Source organism: Ochotona curzoniae, unplaced genomic scaffold, assembly GCF_017591425.1.
Source record: "Ochotona curzoniae isolate NIBS_2020 unplaced genomic scaffold, NIBS_Ocur_1.0 scaffold_274, whole genome shotgun sequence".
NCBI classification, from domain to species: Eukaryota; Metazoa; Chordata; class Mammalia; order Lagomorpha; family Ochotonidae; genus Ochotona; species Ochotona curzoniae.
This window is the reverse complement of record NW_024467101.1, coordinates 3,618,060-3,641,330: the sequence shown is the minus strand read 5'-3', so window position 1 is coordinate 3,641,330 and position 23,271 is coordinate 3,618,060. Positions and strand designations below refer to the sequence as shown.

The following is a 23,271-nucleotide window of genomic DNA, read 5'->3' as shown; positions in this document are numbered from 1 at the left end:
TTTTTTTTTTTTTTTTAAAGATTTATTTTTATTATTTTTTATTGGAAAGGCGGATATACAGAGAGGAGATACAGAGAGGAAGATCTTCCATCCGTTGATTCACTCCCCAAGTGAGCCGCAACGGGTCGATACTATGCCGATCCGAAGCCAGGAGCCTCTTCCGGGTCTCCCACGCGGGTGCAGGGTCCCAAAGCTTTGGGCCGTCCTCAACTGCCTTCCCAGGCCACAGGCAGGGAGCTGGAAGGGAAGCGGGGCTGCCGGGATTAGAACCGGCGCCCATATGGGATCCCAGGCGTGCAAGGCGAGGACTTAACCACTTGAGCCACCGCGCCGGATTTGATATGGTTCTTAACAATGAAGTAGTGGCACTGGTTAAGGGTCATAGATGAGAAACATGCTTCTCACTCAAACAATTGACTTGCCTCAATATCAGTCATGATACCCACTCTTGTTTTCAGAGAGTCAGGGCGAGGCAATGGCCAGGGAGGGGGCCTAAAACCCTTGGGACTCTCCAGGCCAGGAAGCTGTTCCAACCAGCATGTATGAGAGCCAGGAGTGGGAGCCTCAAAGAGCTTGTTCCAAAGGCTTCCCCAAGCCAAGCTGTTGCATCCACTAGCATGCACAAGAACTGAGGTTAGGGGTGGCCAGCTTAGGGGGCTCAATTGTCAGCATGCTGGAGCAATGCGTGCCATGCGACAGCACCCACTTATTGAGGGACACTAATAGCTCTGTGTATTTATAGTTAGTGCATGCTCATGTCTTACTGTCCCATAAACACGCCAGGATCTCCAATGTCACACATTAGAGCAAGTATGAGATCTGACCTCAGAATTACCGGACCATGCCCAATTGTCAATGCTCAGAGCAGTGATATTAAAGGAAGGAATACATACTTTGGCACTGACTGGAAATACTCTGGCTCATGAGAGGTATCCATTAGATGACAGAGATTTCAGAACCTGGCAATAGCAACTCATATGGGCAAATCAGCAAGAAATAACTAAGTATGTGATGGATGCAACCTTCAGGACTAAGGAAATCTCCAAGACAGTTATGTAGGTAGCTTAAGGTCACAGCTTGGTAGCTACTGTGCTCTGGCTGATGTAACCCCCACCCAATACTCTCACAAGACATACACCCCCACTAAAGAACTGAGGGCAGTTATCAAGTGACTACTCTGCTTTCCAGGCACATATGTGGTCCAGCAATGTGAAGGGACTCTTTTCCAGAAGACACAGGATAGAGGGCATAGACATATTTGTCTTTCACTTTTCCCCTTCTAGCCCTCCCCATACCTGAAAATGGCTTAAAGTGTTTCTATGATTCCCTCACCTTTGAACTAAGCTTTACAAGTAAAACAGTGCCCAGATCATACAGTAGAGTAAGAATTAGTGGCCATGAGAGATGTAGAAAAGTAACCTTCTACAAAGTGTTTTAGGCACAAATAGCCACAATGGGGACCATACCAGGTCAAAGTCAAAGTCCATGAAACTCCTTCTGGGTCTCTTATGTGGTGTCATGGAAATCACATGGGCCATCTTCTGATACATTCCTGGGTTCAATAGACAACTGTAATCAGAATTAGAGAAGTTAAAAATTGAAAAGTAGCCTTATAGGGATGCTGGAATGTGCTGGCAGCTTAACCAATTATGTAACACTAGTAGGTGAAAAATAGTTGTGAACACTGGCGGAGGCTCAATCCCAGGACATTTTCCCTAGAACATACTAACTATGTTTCAACCTATCCTGGCATATGGTAATGTGGGCAAAATCATAAGACCTCCACAAGGTAAAGCAAGTCTTCTCCCAACTCTGAACCAAATGTCACTTCAAAATTGTGGGTTGTATCTGTCACATACATCAGCTGATATGCCTGTGATTGCAATACTAGTGCAGTAGAATAATGTGGGAGAACCATAAGACTGTAAAACAGCTACAATAAGTAACTGCAAATAAAAATGATGGCATTTCAAACAAGTGAGGTAGAATTTATTAATTATGAAGGCAGAGCTCATTTACATTTTCCCGTAACAAGAGACCACAGATTGCACCGCAAAAACATTAAGAACACATACTCCAATACACAATCTTTTCTTGTGTAATTTCCTCAAAAGCTGCCAAGAAGCGACTTTCTCCTGTACGAATTCTTGACGTTTCATCAAATGACTTATTACAGAAGGTTTTCCCACTCTTTACGTTTATAAGGCCTCTCTGCTGTGTGAGCTGCTTGATGCTTAATGAGGTATGACTTGTTACAAAAGGCTTTCCCACATTCTTTACATTCATAGGGTTTTTCCCGTGTGTGAACTTTTTGATGTGTCTTCAGGTTTGCCTGCCAACCAAAAGCCTTTCCACACTGATTGCACTCAAAAGGTTTCTCCCCGGTGTGAACTGCTTGATGTCTAATATGAGATGACTTATCATAAAAGGCTCTTCCACACTCTTTACATTCATAAGGCTTTTCTCCTGTATGAATTCTTTGATGTGTAATTAGGTTTGACTGCCAGCTAAAAGCTTTCCCACACTTACTGCACTCAAAACGCTTCTCCCCAGTGTGAATTGCCTGATGGCTAACAAGGGATGACCTACCACAAAAGGATTTTCCACACTGTTCACATTCATATGGTTTCTGTCCTGTGTGAACTGTCTGATGTCTAACAAAGCTTCCTTTGTCACAAAAGGCCTTTCCGCACTCTCTGCACTGAAAAGGCTTTTCCCCTGTGTGAATTCTCTGATGTGTATTGAGACTGGATCTTTGGGTAAATCCTTTTCCACAGACACTACATGCATAAGGTTTCTCCCCAGTGTGAACTGCCTGATGCGCAAGAAGATTTGATTTGTCATAAAAGGCTTTCCCACACTCTTTACATTTATGAGGTTTCTCTCCGGTGTGAATTCTGTGATGTTTGATTAGTTGTGATGGCCAGCAAAATGTTTTCCCACACTCTTCACATTTAAATGGCTTTTCCCCAGTGTGAAATCTCTGATGTGCAATGAGACTTGAACTCTGGCGAAATGCTTTTCCACACTCACTGCATTTGTAAGATTTGTAAGATTTTACCCCTGGGTGAATTCCCTGATGCCTATTGAAAGCTGACTTGTGAGCAAAGGCTTTCCCACACACTTTACATTCAAATGGTTTTTCCCCAGTGTGAATTCTCTGATGTGTAATCAGAAATGACTTCCTGGCAAAGGATTTTTCACACACACTGCATTCATAGAGATTTTTATGGGACGTTTTCTTTTCAACCTGAGTGGCTGCTTCCACAAGAACAGGTGGCTTACGACAGGTGTCCTTGACACAAAGCCCCTTACATGGAAGAACTGTCTTCCTCCTGCAGGAAGTTTTCTCTTTCCCAGTGTGTTCAATAAACTGGTGACCAGTGTACATCTTGTCATGCTGACTCTGATTTTCCTTACATTGGCATCTGCTCCCAGGTACAGCAGAGGCATCATGCTTCTCCCCAAATGACATCTCATTACGTTTCCTAGAAGAAAAGCACATTTGGAAATAAATTATATTCAAGTTTCTCTCGTACAATTTCCATTCATGTTAGCAGTTTCAAATATGGCCAGTGCTTAAATTATGCATTTTGGATAATTAAACGTTTATGGGTTCACATTGTTTTTTGATGATTATTACTTACCTGAAGTTTAATTCTCGACTTTTCTGATTTCCAAGCAATTCATACTGTCTCTGGGTATCTGAAATGAGGGAAGAAAGCAACTATTTTCATGAATCACATCTAAGTATTTCTTTTCAAATGCTCATGTAAGGCCAATGAAGTATCTTGCTCCTCTAATGGATCAGATTTCAATATATAACAGAAATGTGTTCACTTAGGAGCATTACAATTTTCTCATTAACATTAGTAAACAAATACTTTTATGACTATCCAGTAATATTTTTTGTTATTATTTTTCATTTTTTAAAGACTTATTTTTATTATTTTTTTTATTGGAAAGGCAGATATACAGAGAGGAGAGACAGAGAGGAAGATCTTCTGTCCGATGATTCACTCCCCAAGTGAGCACAATGGCCGATGCTATGCCGGTCCGAAGCCAGGAGCCTCTTCCGGGTCTCCCACGCGGGTGCAGGGTCCCAAAGCTTTGTGCCGTCCACGACTGCTTTCTTGGGCCACAGGCAGGGAGATAGAAGTGAAGCAAGGCTGCCTGGATAGAACCAGCGCCCATATGGGATCCCGGGTGTGCAAGGCATGGACCTTAACCACTTGTGCCACCTTGCTGGGCCCTATCCAGTAATATTTTTAATTATTTCAAATTTTATACGATAAGTGGTGGCAGTGAGGAAGGGCAAATGATGGAGTACAGAAAGTGAAATTAATGCCTGAGATGCCTGTCAGCTTCCAACAGTGCCAGTTTGAGTTCCCTCTATTTTGCTCAGCGTGTCACTTCTCACTAATCTATTTTGCAGGCTGATCACGGTGCTTGACATCTTGTGGCACACATGAAAGCACAATGTGCTGTTCCATTTTTTATTTCTGCTTGGCCTAAGTCTAACTGCTGAAGGCATTAGAATAAACCTGTGAATGGAAGACACCACTCTTAATTTATGACTCTATTCCCTCTACTCTGGTTTTCAATTAAATGAAAATAAGCAAGCATTTCAACACTGAGTAAGCATATTTACTCATTGGTTGTAACAGTAAGTTAAATGCTTTCCAATAGTCATCTTCTCCCATAGTCTCCTTCTGGACTTTCTTGTAATAAAATTGTGTATGTGTGGTTCTCTAGATTTCTCAGCTCCCAAGTGAAAAAAAAATCTCAGTAGCATTTAGTTACAGGTAGAGCAGTGGGACATGAGTCTGTACGATACTGAAGACTACAGATTAAAAGCAGAATATAGATAAAGAGATGTCTCATCCTTAGTCTTCCAAGGGGCTTGACCATAGCTCTCTGGGATTTTTCAAGTGTAACCCCTCCTTTTGTCTAGACTCTATACTGACAGCTTTCTGCATTTTCCTGAGAAAACCTGATATCCTTACACCTCGGCACCCTAAGAAATAATATCGCAATACATCATCATGAGTATGATGTCCATACTGGTATAAAGAAAAGGTCTCTGCAACTCAGGTTGTACTCAGCTTTTTGCAATGTGTTTTCTAAATCCTTGGGATATCCATAATCCTGTATACTCCTAGACTTTCTAGTGTGCACAAATATTTTAATAATCTGAACCCTAAAAGCTGTTGATTTCTGTATTGGAGGATGAATTGCGTCTAATTTCACAGAGGTCTTAAAAAAAAACGATGTATTCAACGTGACTCCTTTGGTGTATCTGGCCTTGGAACACGAACCAGCATCCATATAGGATACTGACACTGCAAGCAGAGGTTTAGCTTTTGATGCCACACTGCTGGCTCCAGGTTCATTTGGGTTTGGCAAGCAGAATCTGCTAATTCTCTTAGTGAGTCTATGACTTACTAAGTAGTCCAACGCAGTATCACACTTAACATCATGATTTCTGATGTTCTGAAACAGGCTTTATCCCAGAGATTTTCCATTTTCTTCCTTATTTTACCCTTCCAGAGAGACAAATACAACCCCATGTTGGATTAATTTTCAAACGTTTCCAAAGGTTAAATTTTTCTTTTACTTACTACTTCATCAGAGATAAGCAGAATGAAGTGATCAATAATGACACAAGAGAGCTCCTTCAATTTTCCAATAAGAACAAGTATTGTAGCTAACCAAATGCAGAAGTACAATTCATCACGTGAAAGAACTCCGTGCCTTGGGCCTGGCATGATGCTTCAATTACCTAATGCTCCCCTTGCAGGTGTCTGGGTCCCATACAGGGGTCAATTTATGTTCTAGCTGCTCCACATCCCATCTAGCTCTCTGATTGCAGCAGATTAAGCCTGGGGACTCCACACCATTTGGGAGATCCAGAAGAAGATTCTGGTTTCTGCTTCCTGCATTTAGACCAGCCCAGCCCCAGCTATTCTAACTACCTGAGTAAGAGCCAATGGATGGGTAAACTTGCTTTTTGTCCCTCCTTCTCTCTGTGAATCTGCCTTTCCAGTAATACTGATATAGCTCCTTCCACAGACTGTAGAATGCTGGTGTCTGAGCCATGACACTATCTCTCTACTCCATGGAGGCTGTAGAATGTGCGTGTCGAATGCACGGCAGTAACTGTCCCTCGGGATGAGTCCTAAAATGGATCAACCTTTCTGCCCAGCATGTGCTGACCTACCTGAAAGTTGTTGCTTCACAGGCTTTTCCACACTCCATGGCACTGCTCCTTGTTCCAACTTTAAGATCACATCAGGCTTCATAATGTGGTATCCTGTTAATCAGAAATGATGACAGACTTTGTGAAATCAACAGCCTAGGGTCTTACAGGATAAGAGCTTGGTCCCAGGATCTATGACACAAAAACGCTGTTATGAATTGTTTCTTGCAGGGCAGAGGCTCGCATTCTTTATTGCCTCAAGCACTATGATTTATAAACTGCTCTTTCTTTTGTCAACTGAGAAGCAGGTATTCTGCTTGTGCATGACAGAATTTCACTCACCCAAGGAAAGCAGATTGCTATAGGTCTCAAGCATCACATCCCTGTACAGGGTCCTCTGAGCAGTGTCCATGATAGTCCATTCCTCCTGGGTAAAGTTCACAACCAGGTCTTCAAAGGATACCAAAACCTGTAACAGAACATTCCTCCTCAGCTCTAGATCACCAAGTGGAAAGACACAGTAAATCCTTCTTGTGCGTGTGTGTATGTATGTTTTAAAGATAAGGAAGAGAAGGATATACGGAGAAAGATCTTCCATATGCTGGTTCACTCCCCAAGTCGCTGCAATGGACACAGCTGAGCTGATCTGAACCCAAAACTTTTTCCATGTCTCCCATGTGGGTGAGGGACCCAGGGTTTTTAGTCCGCCTGTGCTGCTTTCCCAGGTAAAAAGCAGGGAATTAAATGGGAAGTGGACAGTTAGTTCATGAACGAGATTCCATATGAATGTCAGCACATAAAGAGACACTAGACTATCGTGTTTGGGCCTTTCTGTGTATACATTTGGATAGCACTTTGATATTAAACAGTGACCTGGTATTTGTTTTTCCTAGTCATTTATTTACTTGTTAATTTTAATAAAGAACAATTTATATAGCTTATACACACTATTTTCAGAATATACTTCTTTTACATCCTCCCTTTTACAGCTGGCTGCTTTCTGAAGCAATTGAAAAAACATGCTTTGAATTTGCATTATACTCAAGATCTTTATTTTCCACTAAGTGGAGAGTTGAATAAGAAAGTGAAATTACTGTAGTTAACATGAATAACAGGAGTATAAAACAATCAAATGAAAAGAGGTTTAATCATATATATTTTTTTAAAGCAGTCACAGATCATTCAAACTATAACGGATAATCTCAACTGATTAATAATCTGGGAAATAAGCGAATATCTAATACCTCTACTTCATAGTCCTTCTTTTTCTATCTCCTAAGTAAACAAATCACACATTATTACAAATGCCAATTATAAAAAGTTGCACACTCTGAGATCCTATATGGGTGCTGGATTGAGTCCCGGCAGCTCCACTTCCCTTCCAGATTCCTGCCTGTGTCCTGGGAAAGCAGCAGAGGATGGTCCAAATCCTTGGGACCCTGTAACCTATGTGGGAGACCCAGAAGAAGCTCCTGGCTCCTGGTTTTGGATCAGCTCAGTTCCAGCTGTTGCAGATGAAATTCACTTCCTGTTAGGCAGTGAATCAGCGGACAGAAGATCTTTGTCTCTCCTTTCTGTAAATCTGGCTTTCCAATAATAATAAGTAAGTCTTTGTACAAACAAACAGAAAACAACAACAACAACAAACAAAACCAAATTCCTATGTGTCAGAGTTGCATTCTGGGATTTGATCATTGTGCATGGCCTTAGTTTATCCTCTTGAAAACTACAGCAACACAACAAGGAGGGTGGGTAGGAAATACAGGCAGGAGATAAAGTACAAGTATCATTCAACTTTGTATTTTGTTTCATGTGAAATTTGTAAACTTTATGCATACAAATATACGTATACATGTATATTTACACATACACTTATTCATATATGCCTGGTAGAGAGATAATTCATCAGAACAGATTATATACCAGAAATGTTAACTAAAAACAAAAGCTGATAAGACATGAAACAAAAGTACACACAATTAAACAAGAAACAACAAGAAAAAAGAAGTTAGAAAATATATACTCATCTTATAGTCACAGAAAAGAGACTAAAAATCAGTTAATTCTAAACATAAAGTGACAACATTTATCCACCACTGTGGAACCATGACAAAATATATACTGAACCATAAGTCAAAGTAAGATCATCAGGACCAGTGCAGTAGTGCAGAAGGAAAATCTTCCACCTGTGCTTGACATCCCACATGGGCACCAGTTCACAACTTGGCTGCTCCACTTCTCATCCAGCTCCCTGCTTATGGCCTGGGAAAGTAGCAGAGGATGGGCTCAAGTCCTTGAGACACTGCATTCATGTGGGAATATGGAAGAAGCTCCTGGCTCCTAGCTTTGGATCAGTTCAGCTCCGGCCATTGCAGCCATGTGAGAAGTGACCCAGCAGATGCAAAACCTCTCTCTGGTCTTCTCTCTTTGTAAAAGCTGCCTGATAGAGTTAAAAAAAAAACAAGAAACAAAAAAAACAAAAAGAAAAAAACAACAAGGTAAAATCATGGGGCTGGCATAGTGGCATAATGAATAAATTCACTGCTGGCATCACAAACATCTCATATGAGCCCTGGTTCATGTCCAACTGTTCCATTTTCATCCAGCTCCATGCTAATGGATGGGGAAAGCAGCAGAAAATGTCCCAAGTGCTTGGCCCCTACTACCCATTTGGGGAACCTGTAAGAAGCTCCTGGCTCCTGGATTCACACTCACCCAGCTACAGCCATTGGTGCTTTTGGGCATGTGAACCACTGGTTGGAAAGACACTTTCTCTTCCCCTTTATGTGACACCGACTTTCACATAGTGAATAAATGGTGAAAAATATTTTAAGATTTGCTTAGGATACAAGATATAAATATAAATGAAAAATGATTAAAACCACTAATGGTCTCTCATCAGAAAACAGTGATTTTGGAAACAGTGGAAATGCGTGCTCTGTGCATTACTACTCCCAAATTGAGGGTGGGCTTTCAGTGAAAGTGTTGGTTGTGTCTTGACAATGGGATGCTGGACTCTGCCACTGTCCATGCCTGCAATGATGGACTTACGTCTGTTTATGAGGAATTATGCTGTTGTAATGATATGGGAGAATTAAGTAGCTAGTTGAGCGTGGGGGGTGGGGTGGGGTGGTGAATACTTGGGGAGAAAGTAAGGGAAATCCCAGGGCCTACGGAACTGTATCATAACATGATAATAAAAAAAGAAAAAAAAAAAAAACAGTGGGAGATGGCCAAGTAAATTGGTGGGAAACTTCTGTGGGAGCTTAAAATAAACAGCTGGTTCCTCTCCTTCTCTTGGTGGAACACTGTTGGGACCCACATTGGACCATTTTGACCATTTGGAGAATAAGCCACCGATGGAAGACATGTCTGCTCTCTCTCTCTCTCCTTTCCTTTCTGTCACTCAGCCTTTAAAATGGCCGAATGAAAGAAACGATGAATAATCTTTTAAAACATGTATAGCAGATACTGTTCCCCACACAATCCTGTCAGAGCTCACGAGTATAATATAGCCTTTCAAATGCCATTAGAAATCACACTATTTCAGTAATTTCAAAAAACTGAAAACTTAAAATTATTGGTTTTTTTTTTGTTTGTTTAACATTAGGTAATTCTTATCACTGCAAAATGCTGAGTCTTTATTTTGAAATTTGCATTAATCCACTTCCATTATATCATATATAACACCAATAAAGACGATTTCAGAGTTAATATCACACAAGAGGGCCAGGCATGGTAGCCTAGTGACCAAAGTCCTCACCTTGTATGCTCTAGGACCCCATAATGGCACTGATTGGTATCCCTGCAGCCCCACTTCCCATCCAGCTCCCTGCTTGTGGCCTGAGAAAGCAGCAGAGGAAGGCCCAAAGCCTTGGGAGCCTGCGCCCATGTGGGAGACCAGGAAGAGGCTCCTGACTCCTGACTTCAGATCGGTGCAGCTCTAGCCTTTGTGGCCACTTGCGGAGTGAATCATGAGATGGAAAAATCTTACTCTCTCTCTCCTCTTTGTGTAGCTGACTTTCCAATTAAAAAAAGGAAAAAATAAAATTCAATAAGAACTAGCACCACACAAGAATAAAAAATTCTAAGATCCAATTTGAAACATGCACTACATGTCTTGTTAAGGCATCAGAAAACCAGGAGACAATCAGGTTTCCATCAGATTGGATAGGTCTGAGGTCTTAGTCTTGACCATTTTGCTTAGTGTATACCTGTTTCTGCACTGTAATTAAAACATCCTCTTAAAGCTTCTAAAATACAATGTGAGATAAGCTGAGGAAGAAACAACTTACTGCCTGTGTGTTCACCGGCTCTGGCCTTGGACACATGGAGCGGCCCTCAGGGCGGTACCTGGAAGAGAAGGTGAATGGACGGAGTTAGGGGAGGGCTGGTCTTGCTTATTCCTAGGCCCCAGTGTTGTGACAGAAATTGTACAGGATATAGATGCAAAAACAATCAGCTTCCCTGGGCAAGAATAGTATTTTACAGATGGCAAGGGCTGGGAAGACCTCCTTGGAGGAGTAATAATTTCAACCATTGGAAGAAATTAAGCACAAGCTAAGTGAATGCAAACATCTATTTACTACTTATTTGGAAAAGTTACTACCAAGAAGTGACTTCTTATTTCAAAGACAACTGCTCAAACTGCAACACAGCAATAGAAAGAGCATCATACTGTCATTAAATCTAAACAAAAGATACTTGGGTGGTATCATACATTTCCCTATTTCCACAGTTGTACTGTACAGGACTCCATATCAGGGCTTTGAATGGAATATCTCTTTATATACTGAAAATTGTGTAGAAGTCAGGCATCTTTCATAGTGCAATTTTGTCAACACTGGTATAGGAAAAATGGATATATTACATATTTATTATATACAGCTTTCTACTAATAGTCCAAACTGACACCTCGAGTTCCCAAGCCTTCAATGATAACATGGCTTTGCTAATTTACTTGCCTAGTCCATGGGACATCAATAAATGTGATATCAAAATAGTTCCTAGGGCCTTGCCTATCCTCCTCAACTCACTCCTATTCTTCTTCTCAAAGTTAATGCAGCACTTCTGTCCCAGTCATTGGAAGCCTGATTAATCTGAATGGAAGAAACAGCAGTTGTTTGGACAACGCACAGATAGGATCCTCACTTTAGGTCTCCTCTGCCAGCAAAGCATTCGTTCAAGTGATTTTTTTAATTAATTAATTAATTGCACAGAGTAGTTTTATTTGCAAACGATAACAAGTGAAAACAAAGAAAAATGAGTATTTTCTTGAGGGTACTAGGCTATGGCATAAAAAGTACAAAGATTTACACAATTACATATTTTGACATAATTAAAACTGGTGCAACCATGTTGTTGTGGACTGTACTACTCAGTATCCTAACAGCAATTTAAATATTCCACATGAATTGAATATTAACACCTTCCCTTGCTGTGTGTTGCACTAGAGCTGATATTTGATCTCCATTTTAACTTTTTTTCTTAAATTTTTAAGGGTTCTGAATTCTGATTTATTAGACAGCAAGGAAATAACACATTTAGTGTTACAAAAAAGAACTCAAAGTACTTACAAGCGTCAACTGGGTTTACTGGGGGAAGGCGGGGCAATTCTTCCGACTACTAATAGGGCCCTCAGCATCGCATTAAAGAGCTGAGACAGGTTCCTTGTATATAAAAGCAGATCAACCCACAAACACATGTCCACAAAGACTACAAGACACCCCCTAGGGGTTGGGCTAAGCCTGGACTTGTAGGAAGCAAACGAAGCTTTCCACAGAGCAACCACTTCCAGGCGGTGATTAGGTGGATCTGCAACGAAGAAATTACATTTCAAAACATGGGCTCGGGCCCGGCGCGGTGGCGCAAGTGGTTAAAGGGCCTCGCCTTGCACGCCCGGGATCACATATGGGCGCCGGTTCTAATTCCAGCAGCCCCGCTTCCCTTCCAGCTCCCTGCCTGTGGCCCGGGAAAGCAGTCGTGGACAGCCCAAAGCTTTGGGAACCTGCACCCACGTGGGAGACCCGGAAGAGGCTCCTGGCTTCGGATCGGCATAGTATCGACCCGTTGCGCTCACTTGGGGAGTGAATCATTGGATGGAAGATATTCCTCTCTGTCTCTCCTCTCTGTATATCCGCCTTTCCAATAAAAAAATAATAAAAATAAATCTTTAAAAAAAAAAAAAACATGGGCTCAGATTTTCACTAAGTTTTCATTCAAAACAGTGAAAGAGCCTTCTCTGAATCAAAACAATGAAATGCAGACCATGCTGGCTAGAGCTAGGTTACAGCACCCACCAGTCAGAGTTGGGACTGGACTTGGGCTGGGCTGGTCCAGGCCAGTCTACCACATTTGATAGCAAAAAGCCAAGACAGCGGATGGGCTATGCTTGCCAGAGTCACAGACCATCGGTGGGAGGGGGTGGATCAAAAGGCTGTACAGCGTCCGCATGGGGCACCATCTGATGACCCAACACAACTGGAACAGGCCTCCCCCGTCCCCCACCCAGACTGGAAGTATAATTCAGAAAGGGGGGCAGGTAGCTCTCACCAATTATCGCCATTTTCTATTAGTCGGCATAGGCAGCCACCTGGAAGCCCACTAACATGTCTCCGGTCACTTTAACTATGCAGGGCCCCATGAGTCACCTGCCATGTCTCTTGAGCAGCTACCGGAGGCCTACTGAACTTACACCTCAAAGACCGCACGGCTCCAGAGAACAAACAGGCTTTCAACCTTGTCTTTACATCACAGTCCACTCCAGAGATAAGAAAATGACAAAAACAGGAAGGAACTCAGGAAAACTACTGTCTGAGCTGGTTGAAATAGCCAGGAAGGTTTATGATAAGAGACTCCGAGGAGCACAGACAAACCAGGAGTGGCAGCACAGGGCCCGGCGCGGTGGCGCAAGTGGTTAAGGGACTCAGTAGAAAGAAAGCCAAAGAAGGAAGTCAGAAATCAGGCGTGAAACCCAAGAGCCTGACAAAGGACTCCGTCAGACAGGGATCAGTGAGCCTACTGCAAGGAAAACGGTCCTTGGAAGAATGAGTACCCACAAAGGAAGAATAAGGGCCCCAGGATCCTGGAACTGATGAATTCAGACTAATGAGACCCCAGTTCTAGCAGACCAACCCACTCCAGAGCCCATGGTATCATTAAGCGTGTGTGTGTGGTGGGGGGGGGGGCTGCTAATTTGATGGTGGACATTGGGGCAACCTACTCAGTTTTAATTATAAAGTTGGACCTCTATTGCGAGAAAGTACTTCTATCCAGGGGGGTACAGGAAAGACAGAAATACCACTGGACTGAAGCCAGAGTGACCAACTTGGGAAAGATAATGGTAACTCCTTCCTTCCTGGTTATTCCTGACTGCCCTTATCCCTTACAGGGGTGAGGCCTCTTATATAAACCCCGACCCGCCATTGCTTTCCAGGACCACACTTCACTTGCTGTGGAAGGACAAACATCTGTGATGTCAGGAGGAGTATCTCATTACTGCGTCTGTGGTGGAAAAGGACAAGCCATCTCCTTTCCTTGGCAAGCTCTGAGAGAATATTCCTGGGGTATGGGCTGAAACTAATTCAACAGGGCCGCCAGCACCCACCAGTGGTGGTCCAGTTAACTAGTCATGCTACCCAGCATGAGTAAGGCAGCACCTAGTAAGCCCTGGAGGCGAAGAAGGGCCCTGAGGTGCATATTCAGCGATGGGGAAAGCCAGAATTCTGGTACCCTGCCAATCACCATGGAAAACTCCATGCTGCTGGTTCAGAAGCCTGCAACCAATGACTAAAGGCTGGTGCATGACCTACGAGAGCTGAACAGGAGGGCAGAAACTATCTGCCCAGCTGTCCCTAACCCTTATACCCTGTTAAGCCTCTTGCCTCCAGACTGGCAGGTGTACACTGTTTTGGACTTACAGGATGCTTCCTTCAGTCTTCCCATGGTGGAGGTAAGCCATGCAATTTTTGCCTTTGAATGGGCATATCCTGAGGTGGGTTTCTTGGGCCAACTGACCTGGACTCGATTGCCCCAAGGATTAAACATACCCTTACCCTATTCGATGAGGATCTTAGCAGTGACTTATAAGCTATAGAGCACAACACCAGGGGGTAACACTTTTGCCGTATGTGGATGACAGCCTCCAGGCCACTTCCACAGACGAAGAATATTAAAAGAAAACCCAAACCACCTTTAAGACTCTGAAAACAGGCCCTAATATCAGCACGTGCATTGGCACTGCCTCATTTGCACAAACTTTTCCAAATGTTTGTGGCAGAAAATGAAGGGATAGTTAAAGGAGTTCTTACTGAAACCCCAGGGCCATGGCAGACAATGGCTTATTTATCAAAGACATTGGCTCCAGTAGCAGCCAGATGACCATCCTGCCTTTGAGGGACAGCAGCTAAGGCTTTACTTGTGAAAGCAGCTGAAAATTTGACTCTCGGTCAGGATCTCCCAATTTGTGACCCCACACTCACTGGAAACCCTCCTGCAAAGTTCTCCAAACAGATTTAGCTACTGAGCCATCATGCTAGACCCCACAGGCTAATTCGACCAAACTTTTCAGGGATCACTAACCCCAATTTCAGAGAAACAGAATAGGAAAAAGGAAGGAGTGCTTCCTAACTCATGTTCAAAGACCTATCCAACTTCCATACCAACACTGACCCGGGCCAGGCAGGGAACTCGTGACTGTAGGGCCTGTGGTCTCCAGCACTCACTGTGCCACAGCCCAGCACCTCTAAAGGAAAACAAACAAACAAAACCCTTCCCTGTTCCATGCCAACTCAGCGCACCTGCCTTCCCATGATGCACTTGAGCCGCCATCCTGAAGATGCCCTGAGGAACACACATGTTCTCACCACAACCAAAGCCCACCCCATTTGGATACTCAATTAGAGCACCAGCCTCCACCCAACCCAGGCTCCAGCCACATCGGGGTGCAGGCAGTCCCCCTCTCGGGCAGCCCACATGCACTGCAGAGTGCGTGCCACCACCCCTTCTATCTCTCTGAATAAATTCTGCTTTTGTTCTTGCACTTTATGAATCCCTCTCTGACACAGACAAGAACCTGCAATAGAAACAGCTGGGACCACATCCTCCATATCCTCTCAACAAACCAACAGGAAAATCAAGATCATTTATTAGCAAACCAAATCCCATTATAGATAATGATCATTCATCGTGATTAGTTAGCTCTAACCCAAGGAATGGAAAACGTCATGAAACTTCCTGTAAACGAAAGAAAAAACCATCTGTGCGGACGGGCATCGTATTGCCTCAGATACCCATACCTCAGATTGGAGCACTGGGTCAGTCCTGATTCCTCTGCCCTTAATCCAGCTCCCTGCTAAGGCACCCCAAGGGAAGGCCACAGCCCAGACAGCCCTTGTGACCCATGTGGGAGATCCAGCTTGAGTTCAGTCTCTTGGCTCAGCCCTGGCTGCTGCAGACTTTTGGGAAGTGAACCAGCAGACGTGAGATCTCACTTTCTCTCTTAAGTAGATGAAAAACAAATTACAATCCATGTTCTTATTTTAAAAAATCATTTGTAGAAATTCAACTATATAGAGTAAAAAAAAAAATTGAAAGAACCTGAAAATTTTATGGAAAACCTACAGCCAATGTCACTCAGTGAAAGCTCATTTTAAAAAATATTTATTTACTTGAAAAGCAGACTTACAGAGAATAGGGACAGAAAGGGGAGGAGTAGCAGGAGACAGGGACATTCCACCTGCTGTTCACACATCAAATGGCACTCACAACCAGCCCCGACAAAGCCAAAGCCAGGAACATAACCTGAGTGTCTCATGAGGCCTTTACTGCAGTCCCAGGATGTAAGCAGGGAGCTAGACTGGAACTGGAGCGGCCAGGACTCAAAGCAGTGCTCTCACAATATGCTGGCAACACTGGCAGAGGCTTAACCCACTGTGGCACAGTCCCAGCCCATCTAACAGCTTTTCACATCACAAATCTGAGATGACCTATCACCACAGCTCTTCCACTCTATAATGGAAGAAGGGCTGGTCAGCACAACTGTATGTATGAAACATGTACAAAATGGAAAAAATCATGTATTTAAATGGTCACAATTTTCAGATGGCAGGCCTGGCCTGTTCTACATAATTCAAACAATTACTACAGAAAATAGCAGGTTTACTACATAAACAGTAAATTTATAGGAGCCAAACACATAGGCCCGGCGAGATGGCCTAGTGGCTAAAGTCCTTGCCTTGAACACACCAGGATCCCACATGACTGCCAGTTCATGTTCTGACTGCTGCACTGCATCCAGCTCCCTGCTTGTGGCCTGGGAGAGCAGCAGAGGATGCTCCAAGGCCTTGGGACCCTGCACCCATTTGGAGGCCCAGAGAGGGCTCCTGGCTTCAGATTTCAAATTGGCTCAGCTCCAACCGTTGTAGCCACTTGGGGAGTGAACCAGCACATGAAGATATTTTTCTCTGTCTCTCCTCTCCGTACTCCTGCTTTTCCAATAAAAATACATAAATATTAAAAAAAAAAAAGCCAACTGCAATCGACAGAGCAAAGGGGCATCATGTGCACTGGCACCAAGAAACCTAAGGTATCAAGGAAGAAAGCACACAAGATGGACATGAACACAGCACAGGCCTCTGCAGAGGCAACCTGGGAGCTGCCCGGAGTATCAGGAGCAGGTACAAAGGTGCCCAAACAGTAAATACCCCCTGTCCACGCATGCCAGGCTGGGTAAACGGTGACATACACGAACAATGACGCTCACAGAGCAGTGAATAAGAGCACGTGCCCTCAAATACAAGAAGTACATGAGGAAGAAGCTAGTTAACACAAACATACAGCAGGGTTTCCCCACATAAAACCCTAAGCTCAGTGAAAACCCCCAGTCCTGTGTCACAGCACACACAGGCAATGAACACCCGGGGTGGGGTGCTGAATGGTGCCTAAGAGCTCAGAGCGACAGCTGGCAGGGCAGCAGGGTGACAGCAGCAGGCAGGACCGACTGTTGTGTAAAGAACACAAAAGCAGCCAGGCCCAGGGCTTCAGAGGGAGACTGTAACACTGAAAGATTTACTTATTTCTCTTGGAGAGGCAGATCAGATTTATACAGGGAGGGAAAGACAGCTCTTCCATTTGCTGGTTCACTCCCCAAATGGCCACAATGGCCAGAGTTGAGCTGATCTAAATAGGCATTGAACTACTGCACCAGAACAGAAATTCTAACGTTTAAAGGGAAGGCGGGCCCAGTGCTATTTCAGAATGTAGAAATGGAAAGAAAATACCCAGTCACCAGTCCCAGTGTAACAACAGACCCAAAGCTTGACTGCACACAGAGAAGATATTTAGACTCAGGTTCCTTCAGGGAGGCAGGAAAGAAACTTAACAAAAATCACTCATTCATATTAAAAAGATAACTCTAGAACTTGGCTCAGTATCTTAGTGTCTAAAGTTCTTGCCTTGCATGTGCCAGAATCCCATATGGGCACTGGTTCACATCCCAGCTGTTCTACTTCCCATCCAGGTCCCTGCTTGTGGCCTAAGAAAGCAGTAGGAGGGGTCCGGCGCGGTAGCGCAAGTGGTTAAAGTCCTCGCCTTGCATGCCCGGGATCCCACATGGGTGCCAGTTCTAATCCCGGCAGCCCCGCTTCCCTTCCAGCTCCCTGCCTGTGGCCCGGGAAAGCAGTCGAGGACGGCACAAAGCTTTGGGACCCTGCACCCGCGTGGGAGACCGGGAAGAGGCTCCTGGCTTTGTATCGGCATAGCTTCGGCCGTTGCGCTCACTTGGGGAGTGAATCATCGGATGGAAGATCTTCCTCTCTGTATATCCGCCTTTCCAATAAAAAATAATAAAAATAAATCTTAAAAAAAAAAAAAAAAAAGAAAGCAGTAGGGGATGGCCCCAAGCCTTGGGACCCTGTACCTATGTGGGATACCCGGAAGAAGTTCCTAGATCCTGGCTTTGGATCGGCATAGCATCGGCCATTGCACTCACTTGGGGAATGAATCATCAGACGGAAGATCTTCCTCCCTGTCTCACCTCCTCTCTGTACATCTGATTTTGTAATAAAAATAAATAAATCTTAAAAAACAAACAAACAAAAAAACCACAATACATGCTTGCCAAGACCCAATACAAGTGTACTTATGTTCACCTATTCCAAGGTTTAAAAAACAAATAAATCATTTATACACATTCTCATCTCCAGTTCATTATAAACCTCTAGATGCCCACTCAAACCACAAGGCCTAACTCTGCTATGGCAAACACAGATGGGACTCGAACTCCAATAAACTGGGCCTGTCACGACACCTAGTGGCTAAGATTCTTGTCTTGCACGCCTGAGATCCAGTATGGGTTTTAGTTTGTGTCCTGGCTGCTCTACTTCCCATCCAGCTTCCTGTTTGTGGCCTGGGAAAGTAGTCAAGTATGGCCCAAAGCCTTGGGACCCTGACCCACGTGGAAGAGCTGGAGGAAGCTCCTGGTTCCTGGCTTGGGATCAGCTCAGCTTTGGCCACTGCAGCTACTTGGGAAGTCAATCAGCAGATAGAAGATCTTCCTCTCTTTCGCTCCTTCTCTGTGTAAAATCTGCCTTTCCAATAAAAATAAATACATAAAAAAAATTCAATAAACCTACAACAAGCTGATTTTTAAGTTGAGAATTTCACACAGCCCTTGAAAGATGCCGCAAATATCCAAATGGCATTTGACAGAAAAAAAAAAGGGGGGTTGTTCTCCTCCCTGATATTCTAGGCTATCAAAAATTCAAGTCCAGACCAGTACTTACCACTTCTCCCTGACAAACCTGCTCTGCCCACAGCCTCCTTTGTTTGGATAAAGCCACCACATCCTCCCAGGCTTCCTGGATGAACGGCTGTGCTCACACCCACTCACTCAGGGAAACCTGTCTCTTCCCACTCAGAAATCCCCCTCTAATGCTGACTCCAAGGGCTGGTCAGTGCTGTATTGGGTGTGCGGGGCCGGTTCTAGCTGTCTGCTTCACTCCCAATTCTGCTCCCGGCCAGCCAAGATACTTGGGAAAGCAGTGGAGGACAGTTCAACTGCTTGGGCACTGGGGAGACCCGGATGAAGCTGCTGGCTTCAGATCAGTCCAGCTCTTTGAGGGGAATGAACCAACAGATGCAAGAACACTCTAAATCCATCTTACAAATACAAGCAACCTTTTAGGCAAACAGCAATCCCAGGGGCAGGAGTGGACAGAGCAATGAGGACGCCGTTCAGGACCACCGCCCCTCATTCGGGTGCCTGGTTCAGGCCTTACCCTGCTTGTGATCCCAGCTGGGAGACCCAGTGGCAGTCACGGGCTCCTGGCTTCAGCCTGGACCAGGCCTGGCTGTTGCAGGAGTTTGGGGAGTCAGTCAGTGGAGGAAAGCCCTCAGGGGTCTCTCTTCCAGCCTTTCTGATAAACCAGAATAATAAATCGAGGAGATACCCGTTCTGTCATTCTCCCAGGTCTCACATTTTTGCCTCATCCTCCATTCCTGCTCCTGCCTGCCACGATGGGACCTCCCCCCTCCACTCTTCCAGCAACGGCCCTTGCTGCCTATTCTCCACACAGCCCCTCAGCCCTGGCAGGCCACCACGGCCTCAAAGACCCCACCACTCCAGTCGCTGTTCTTCCTGTCGTTCCCACCACTTAAGCCATCTTTTACAAAAATTCAAAACTGACAAACTGATTGCCCCTTTCAAAAACATTCTTACTTCCCCCACAGCACACACACATTGCTAAATGTGGGGTTTGGAGAGTCCCCGAGGGTTCGCCACCCAAGTGCTTTTCCAGGATTAGATTCTACAGCTCAAGCTGTCACTTGCTTCTATTATCTGCCTGTCCAACTCACACCCACTCTTACAGGCCCAGCTCAAGCCTCGCTCTTCATCTCTACACCTTCCACACAGTGGTTAGAAAGGGGCTCCGACCAAAACAAAATCCAGAGGAACTTGTTCAAAAACTGGAAAAGAAAATTTGTAAAACATTAACAAACTTCTGAGTCTTTACAGTAGTGTTTAAAATATTGCTATACAAAATATTAGTATTTTGACCACAAATCTTCATTCTCCAACACTTATTGATCAGATGCTAATGAATGTGACATACAGAAGATCCAGTCAACACGAGGTCACACCATTACCCTGAAGAGAAAAGGTTATAACCTGGACTCCCAGGATTCAAACATCTCTTACATTTTATTTAGAAAGGGAAAATTGCAGTCAGAGTACTCGGCACTTGAACGGAGGTCAGATAAGTCCATAAGCAGTGACAGACACAGTTCCCTAATCTACATCATTTTCAGATCGGTTCAGCAAGTTTCTTATCAGCTAAGGGAAAAGCATTCTTTCCACTGATCTGTCTTGAAAAGATTTTTCTTCAGTTCCTATTTTAGTTCTACTTTTTAAAAGGCAGGGGTCAGAGGACACAGGCAATCCTGAGCCTCTGCTAAGGAGACCCAGCTTCTGGTGGACTTGGCACGGGTGCCACAGCATGAGAGGGATGACAGAGAAGGGACACCCTGGCAGGACTTTCTCCCAGCTACTCCGAAGGCCGGATTTCTTTCAAGTCTGACCTGAGTTTTTAAGTTCTCCTTTGGCTTCTAAGCTGTGGACACCTGTCATTCTGTATCCGAGAGAGCATTTGCTCCTTACGGAGTCAAGCAGTCTTCTAAAAACGCACTCTATATTCCTACCGAGCTACGGTAACTGGTAAAACATGCCCTTCAAGGCATTTCCAAAATCACCTTCATCTAAATTTGTTTGCATTCTTGAAACACACTTGCACACGGCTCTCAAATGCATTCGAATGCTGGAGTTACCACTGACTCTGTTGAAGGGTGTCATGAACAGCGCCTGGGCGTTGCACACAGGATCTCAAACTTTGGTCTCGCTCTCAAGTCTCACACCTTCACTCTGGCACCTTGGAAAAAAGGCTTGCACCTGGAAACACTTCCACATCTTAACAGAGGGCAAAGGCCATATTCTCCTCTCTCGTGGTGGCCGTTCAAACAAAATCAAAGCACAGCTTGCAGCAGAGCACTCAGCATGAAACATTCCATAACTGAGCTTACTTCCTCAACAGAAAAGATACTAAGACTCAGACAGAAGAGTATCCGCTCCTGCCAGTCCTCAGTACCAAACAGTAGTTGGCCCGTACAGCTAACAAAAATGATATCATCACCATCACTCCATGAATGTTTCAGGGGGATGTGGATCAACAGAAGGGGAGCCTGCAGGTGACGGCAAAAAAAAAAAATCACTTCACTAAAGCTGCAGTACACTGACCGCTAAAACACTAAGAGGGGAAAGGCACCGTCATTAGCCTAAAACACCTTGGCAGCCTTCACACTGGGTAAGAGAACAGAGCGCACTTGAGATTGGGGGAGGGTCGGACGAGGCCCAATCCCAAGCAGATCTTTCAGAAACCCAAAGGGATGCTTGCTGCATCTATCTGAAACGCGCACACTTAGATTGACTGCATCCATTAAAACAAAATAAATAAAAACCTCAAGACAAATCGCTCCACCAACTAAGAATCGCCATGCACCACCACCTGTTTCACGACAAACCAACATGCATCCCTATGTTCATAGCAGCACAATCAGTAATTGCAAAAACATGGAAGCAATCGAAATGCCCATCAGCAGAAGATTGGATAAGAAAGCTTTGGTTCATCTACTCCATGGAATACTACTCAGCTATTAAAAAAAACAAAATGCAGTTCTTTGTGGCTAAATGGGCCCAACTGGAAACTATAATTCTAAGGAAAATGAGCGAATCCCAAAAGGTTAGATACCACATGTTTGCCTTGATTTAACCTGTAATTTTTGTTTGGTTGTTTGTTACTTTTTAAACCGGTCATTGATACTGTCTCAACCCAGATGTTTTGAAGAATTGAACTTGCATTATTTTTAACATACTGTTTACTCATTACTATGTCAATTAATTCCATAACATTGTATATTGATGCTGATGTTTTGTTGGGGCTTTTAACTGACCGGAACTTTACCGTTAGCTCTACCTTCAGACCAGAGAAGGTCTCCCCAAGAGGCCACTGAACTTATCTGGACAATAAGATGCTGGACTTTATGCTAGGTATATGCTTGCAATGAAGGAATCTCAACTGAGCTTGAACTGTGGTTATGCAGCAAGGTGGAGGAATCCACAATGGGGGGAGGGTTGTGGGAGGGGTGGAGGGAATTCCTAGTGCCTATAAAACTGTATCACATAATACAATGTTTATCATCATTAAAAAATGTAATTACATAATTTCAGAAAAAAACAAAAAAACAAAAAAACATCAAGACAGTAATCCTTCACCCAATTTCCCCACCCCCTGTCGCTGACATTGCTTTTTGGAAAACCTGTGCTGCAGCACCAGCAACCCTCTCCAAGACAATGGATCAAAGCAGTCGCGGTGGAGGGGGCTGCCAGAGACTTAATCCTGGGGAACCCCGCACACCCGCCGTCACTAGGCGATCATCTAATGGAATGTGCGGTTCGACCACCACACCTCAAAGACCAAGCTGGCAAACTGGGGCGTGAGGGACGCTTCCTTTGCCTTCCCGGGGCAGGGGCATGGGGAACTGGGGAGGGTCTGGCCTTGAAACCCAGCCAGAACAAGCCAGTGCAGGCATCCCCTGCACCCTGAGCCTCCACCCCCTGCAACCTCTCCCTTAGCAGGCAGCGAGGACCGGCCCGGGACGAGCTCCCGAGCAGCAGCAGCAGCAGCAGCAGCAGCAGTTAGCGGCACCTAGACCTCGGGCCTCGGGCTTCGGGGCACGCCGACCTGCGACCGAACCCCGGGACCAGGGCGGCTGCTGCGGCCCCCGGGTGGTGCAGCGGGCCGGGCCTGCGGACGGGGCGCCGACACTCACCACACCATGCCGTAGGCACCCTCGCCCGCCGCCTCCACCATGTTGGCTGCCGGGCCGCCTCCGCCTCGCTGGGCTCGTCGCTCCGCGGCCGCCGCTCCACTCCCGCCGCGCCTCCCGGAAGGACCGAGTCGCCGCCCGCGCAGCAGCCGCTGCCGCGGACCGGGACACGGGGCAGAAGCGCGTCCGCTCAG

General features: G+C 44.8%; 1 protein-coding gene across 1 annotated transcript; it reads right to left on the bottom strand.

Moving 5' to 3' along the window:
• Positions 1-1,967: 1,967 nt before the first annotated feature.
• Positions 1,968-23,159, bottom strand: LOC121171850 (zinc finger protein OZF-like). Its single transcript, XM_041003566.1, has 6 exons — positions 23,081-23,159; positions 10,495-10,552; positions 6,542-6,668; positions 6,221-6,313; positions 3,648-3,705; positions 1,968-3,488 (listed from the first exon to the last, which is right to left on the bottom strand). Exons 1-6 carry the CDS (start codon positions 23,119-23,121, stop codon positions 2,171-2,173), a joined length of 1,695 nt encoding a protein of 564 aa, XP_040859500.1. The 5' UTR covers positions 23,122-23,159; the 3' UTR covers positions 1,968-2,170.
• Between the last annotated feature and the right edge of the window lie 112 nt (positions 23,160-23,271).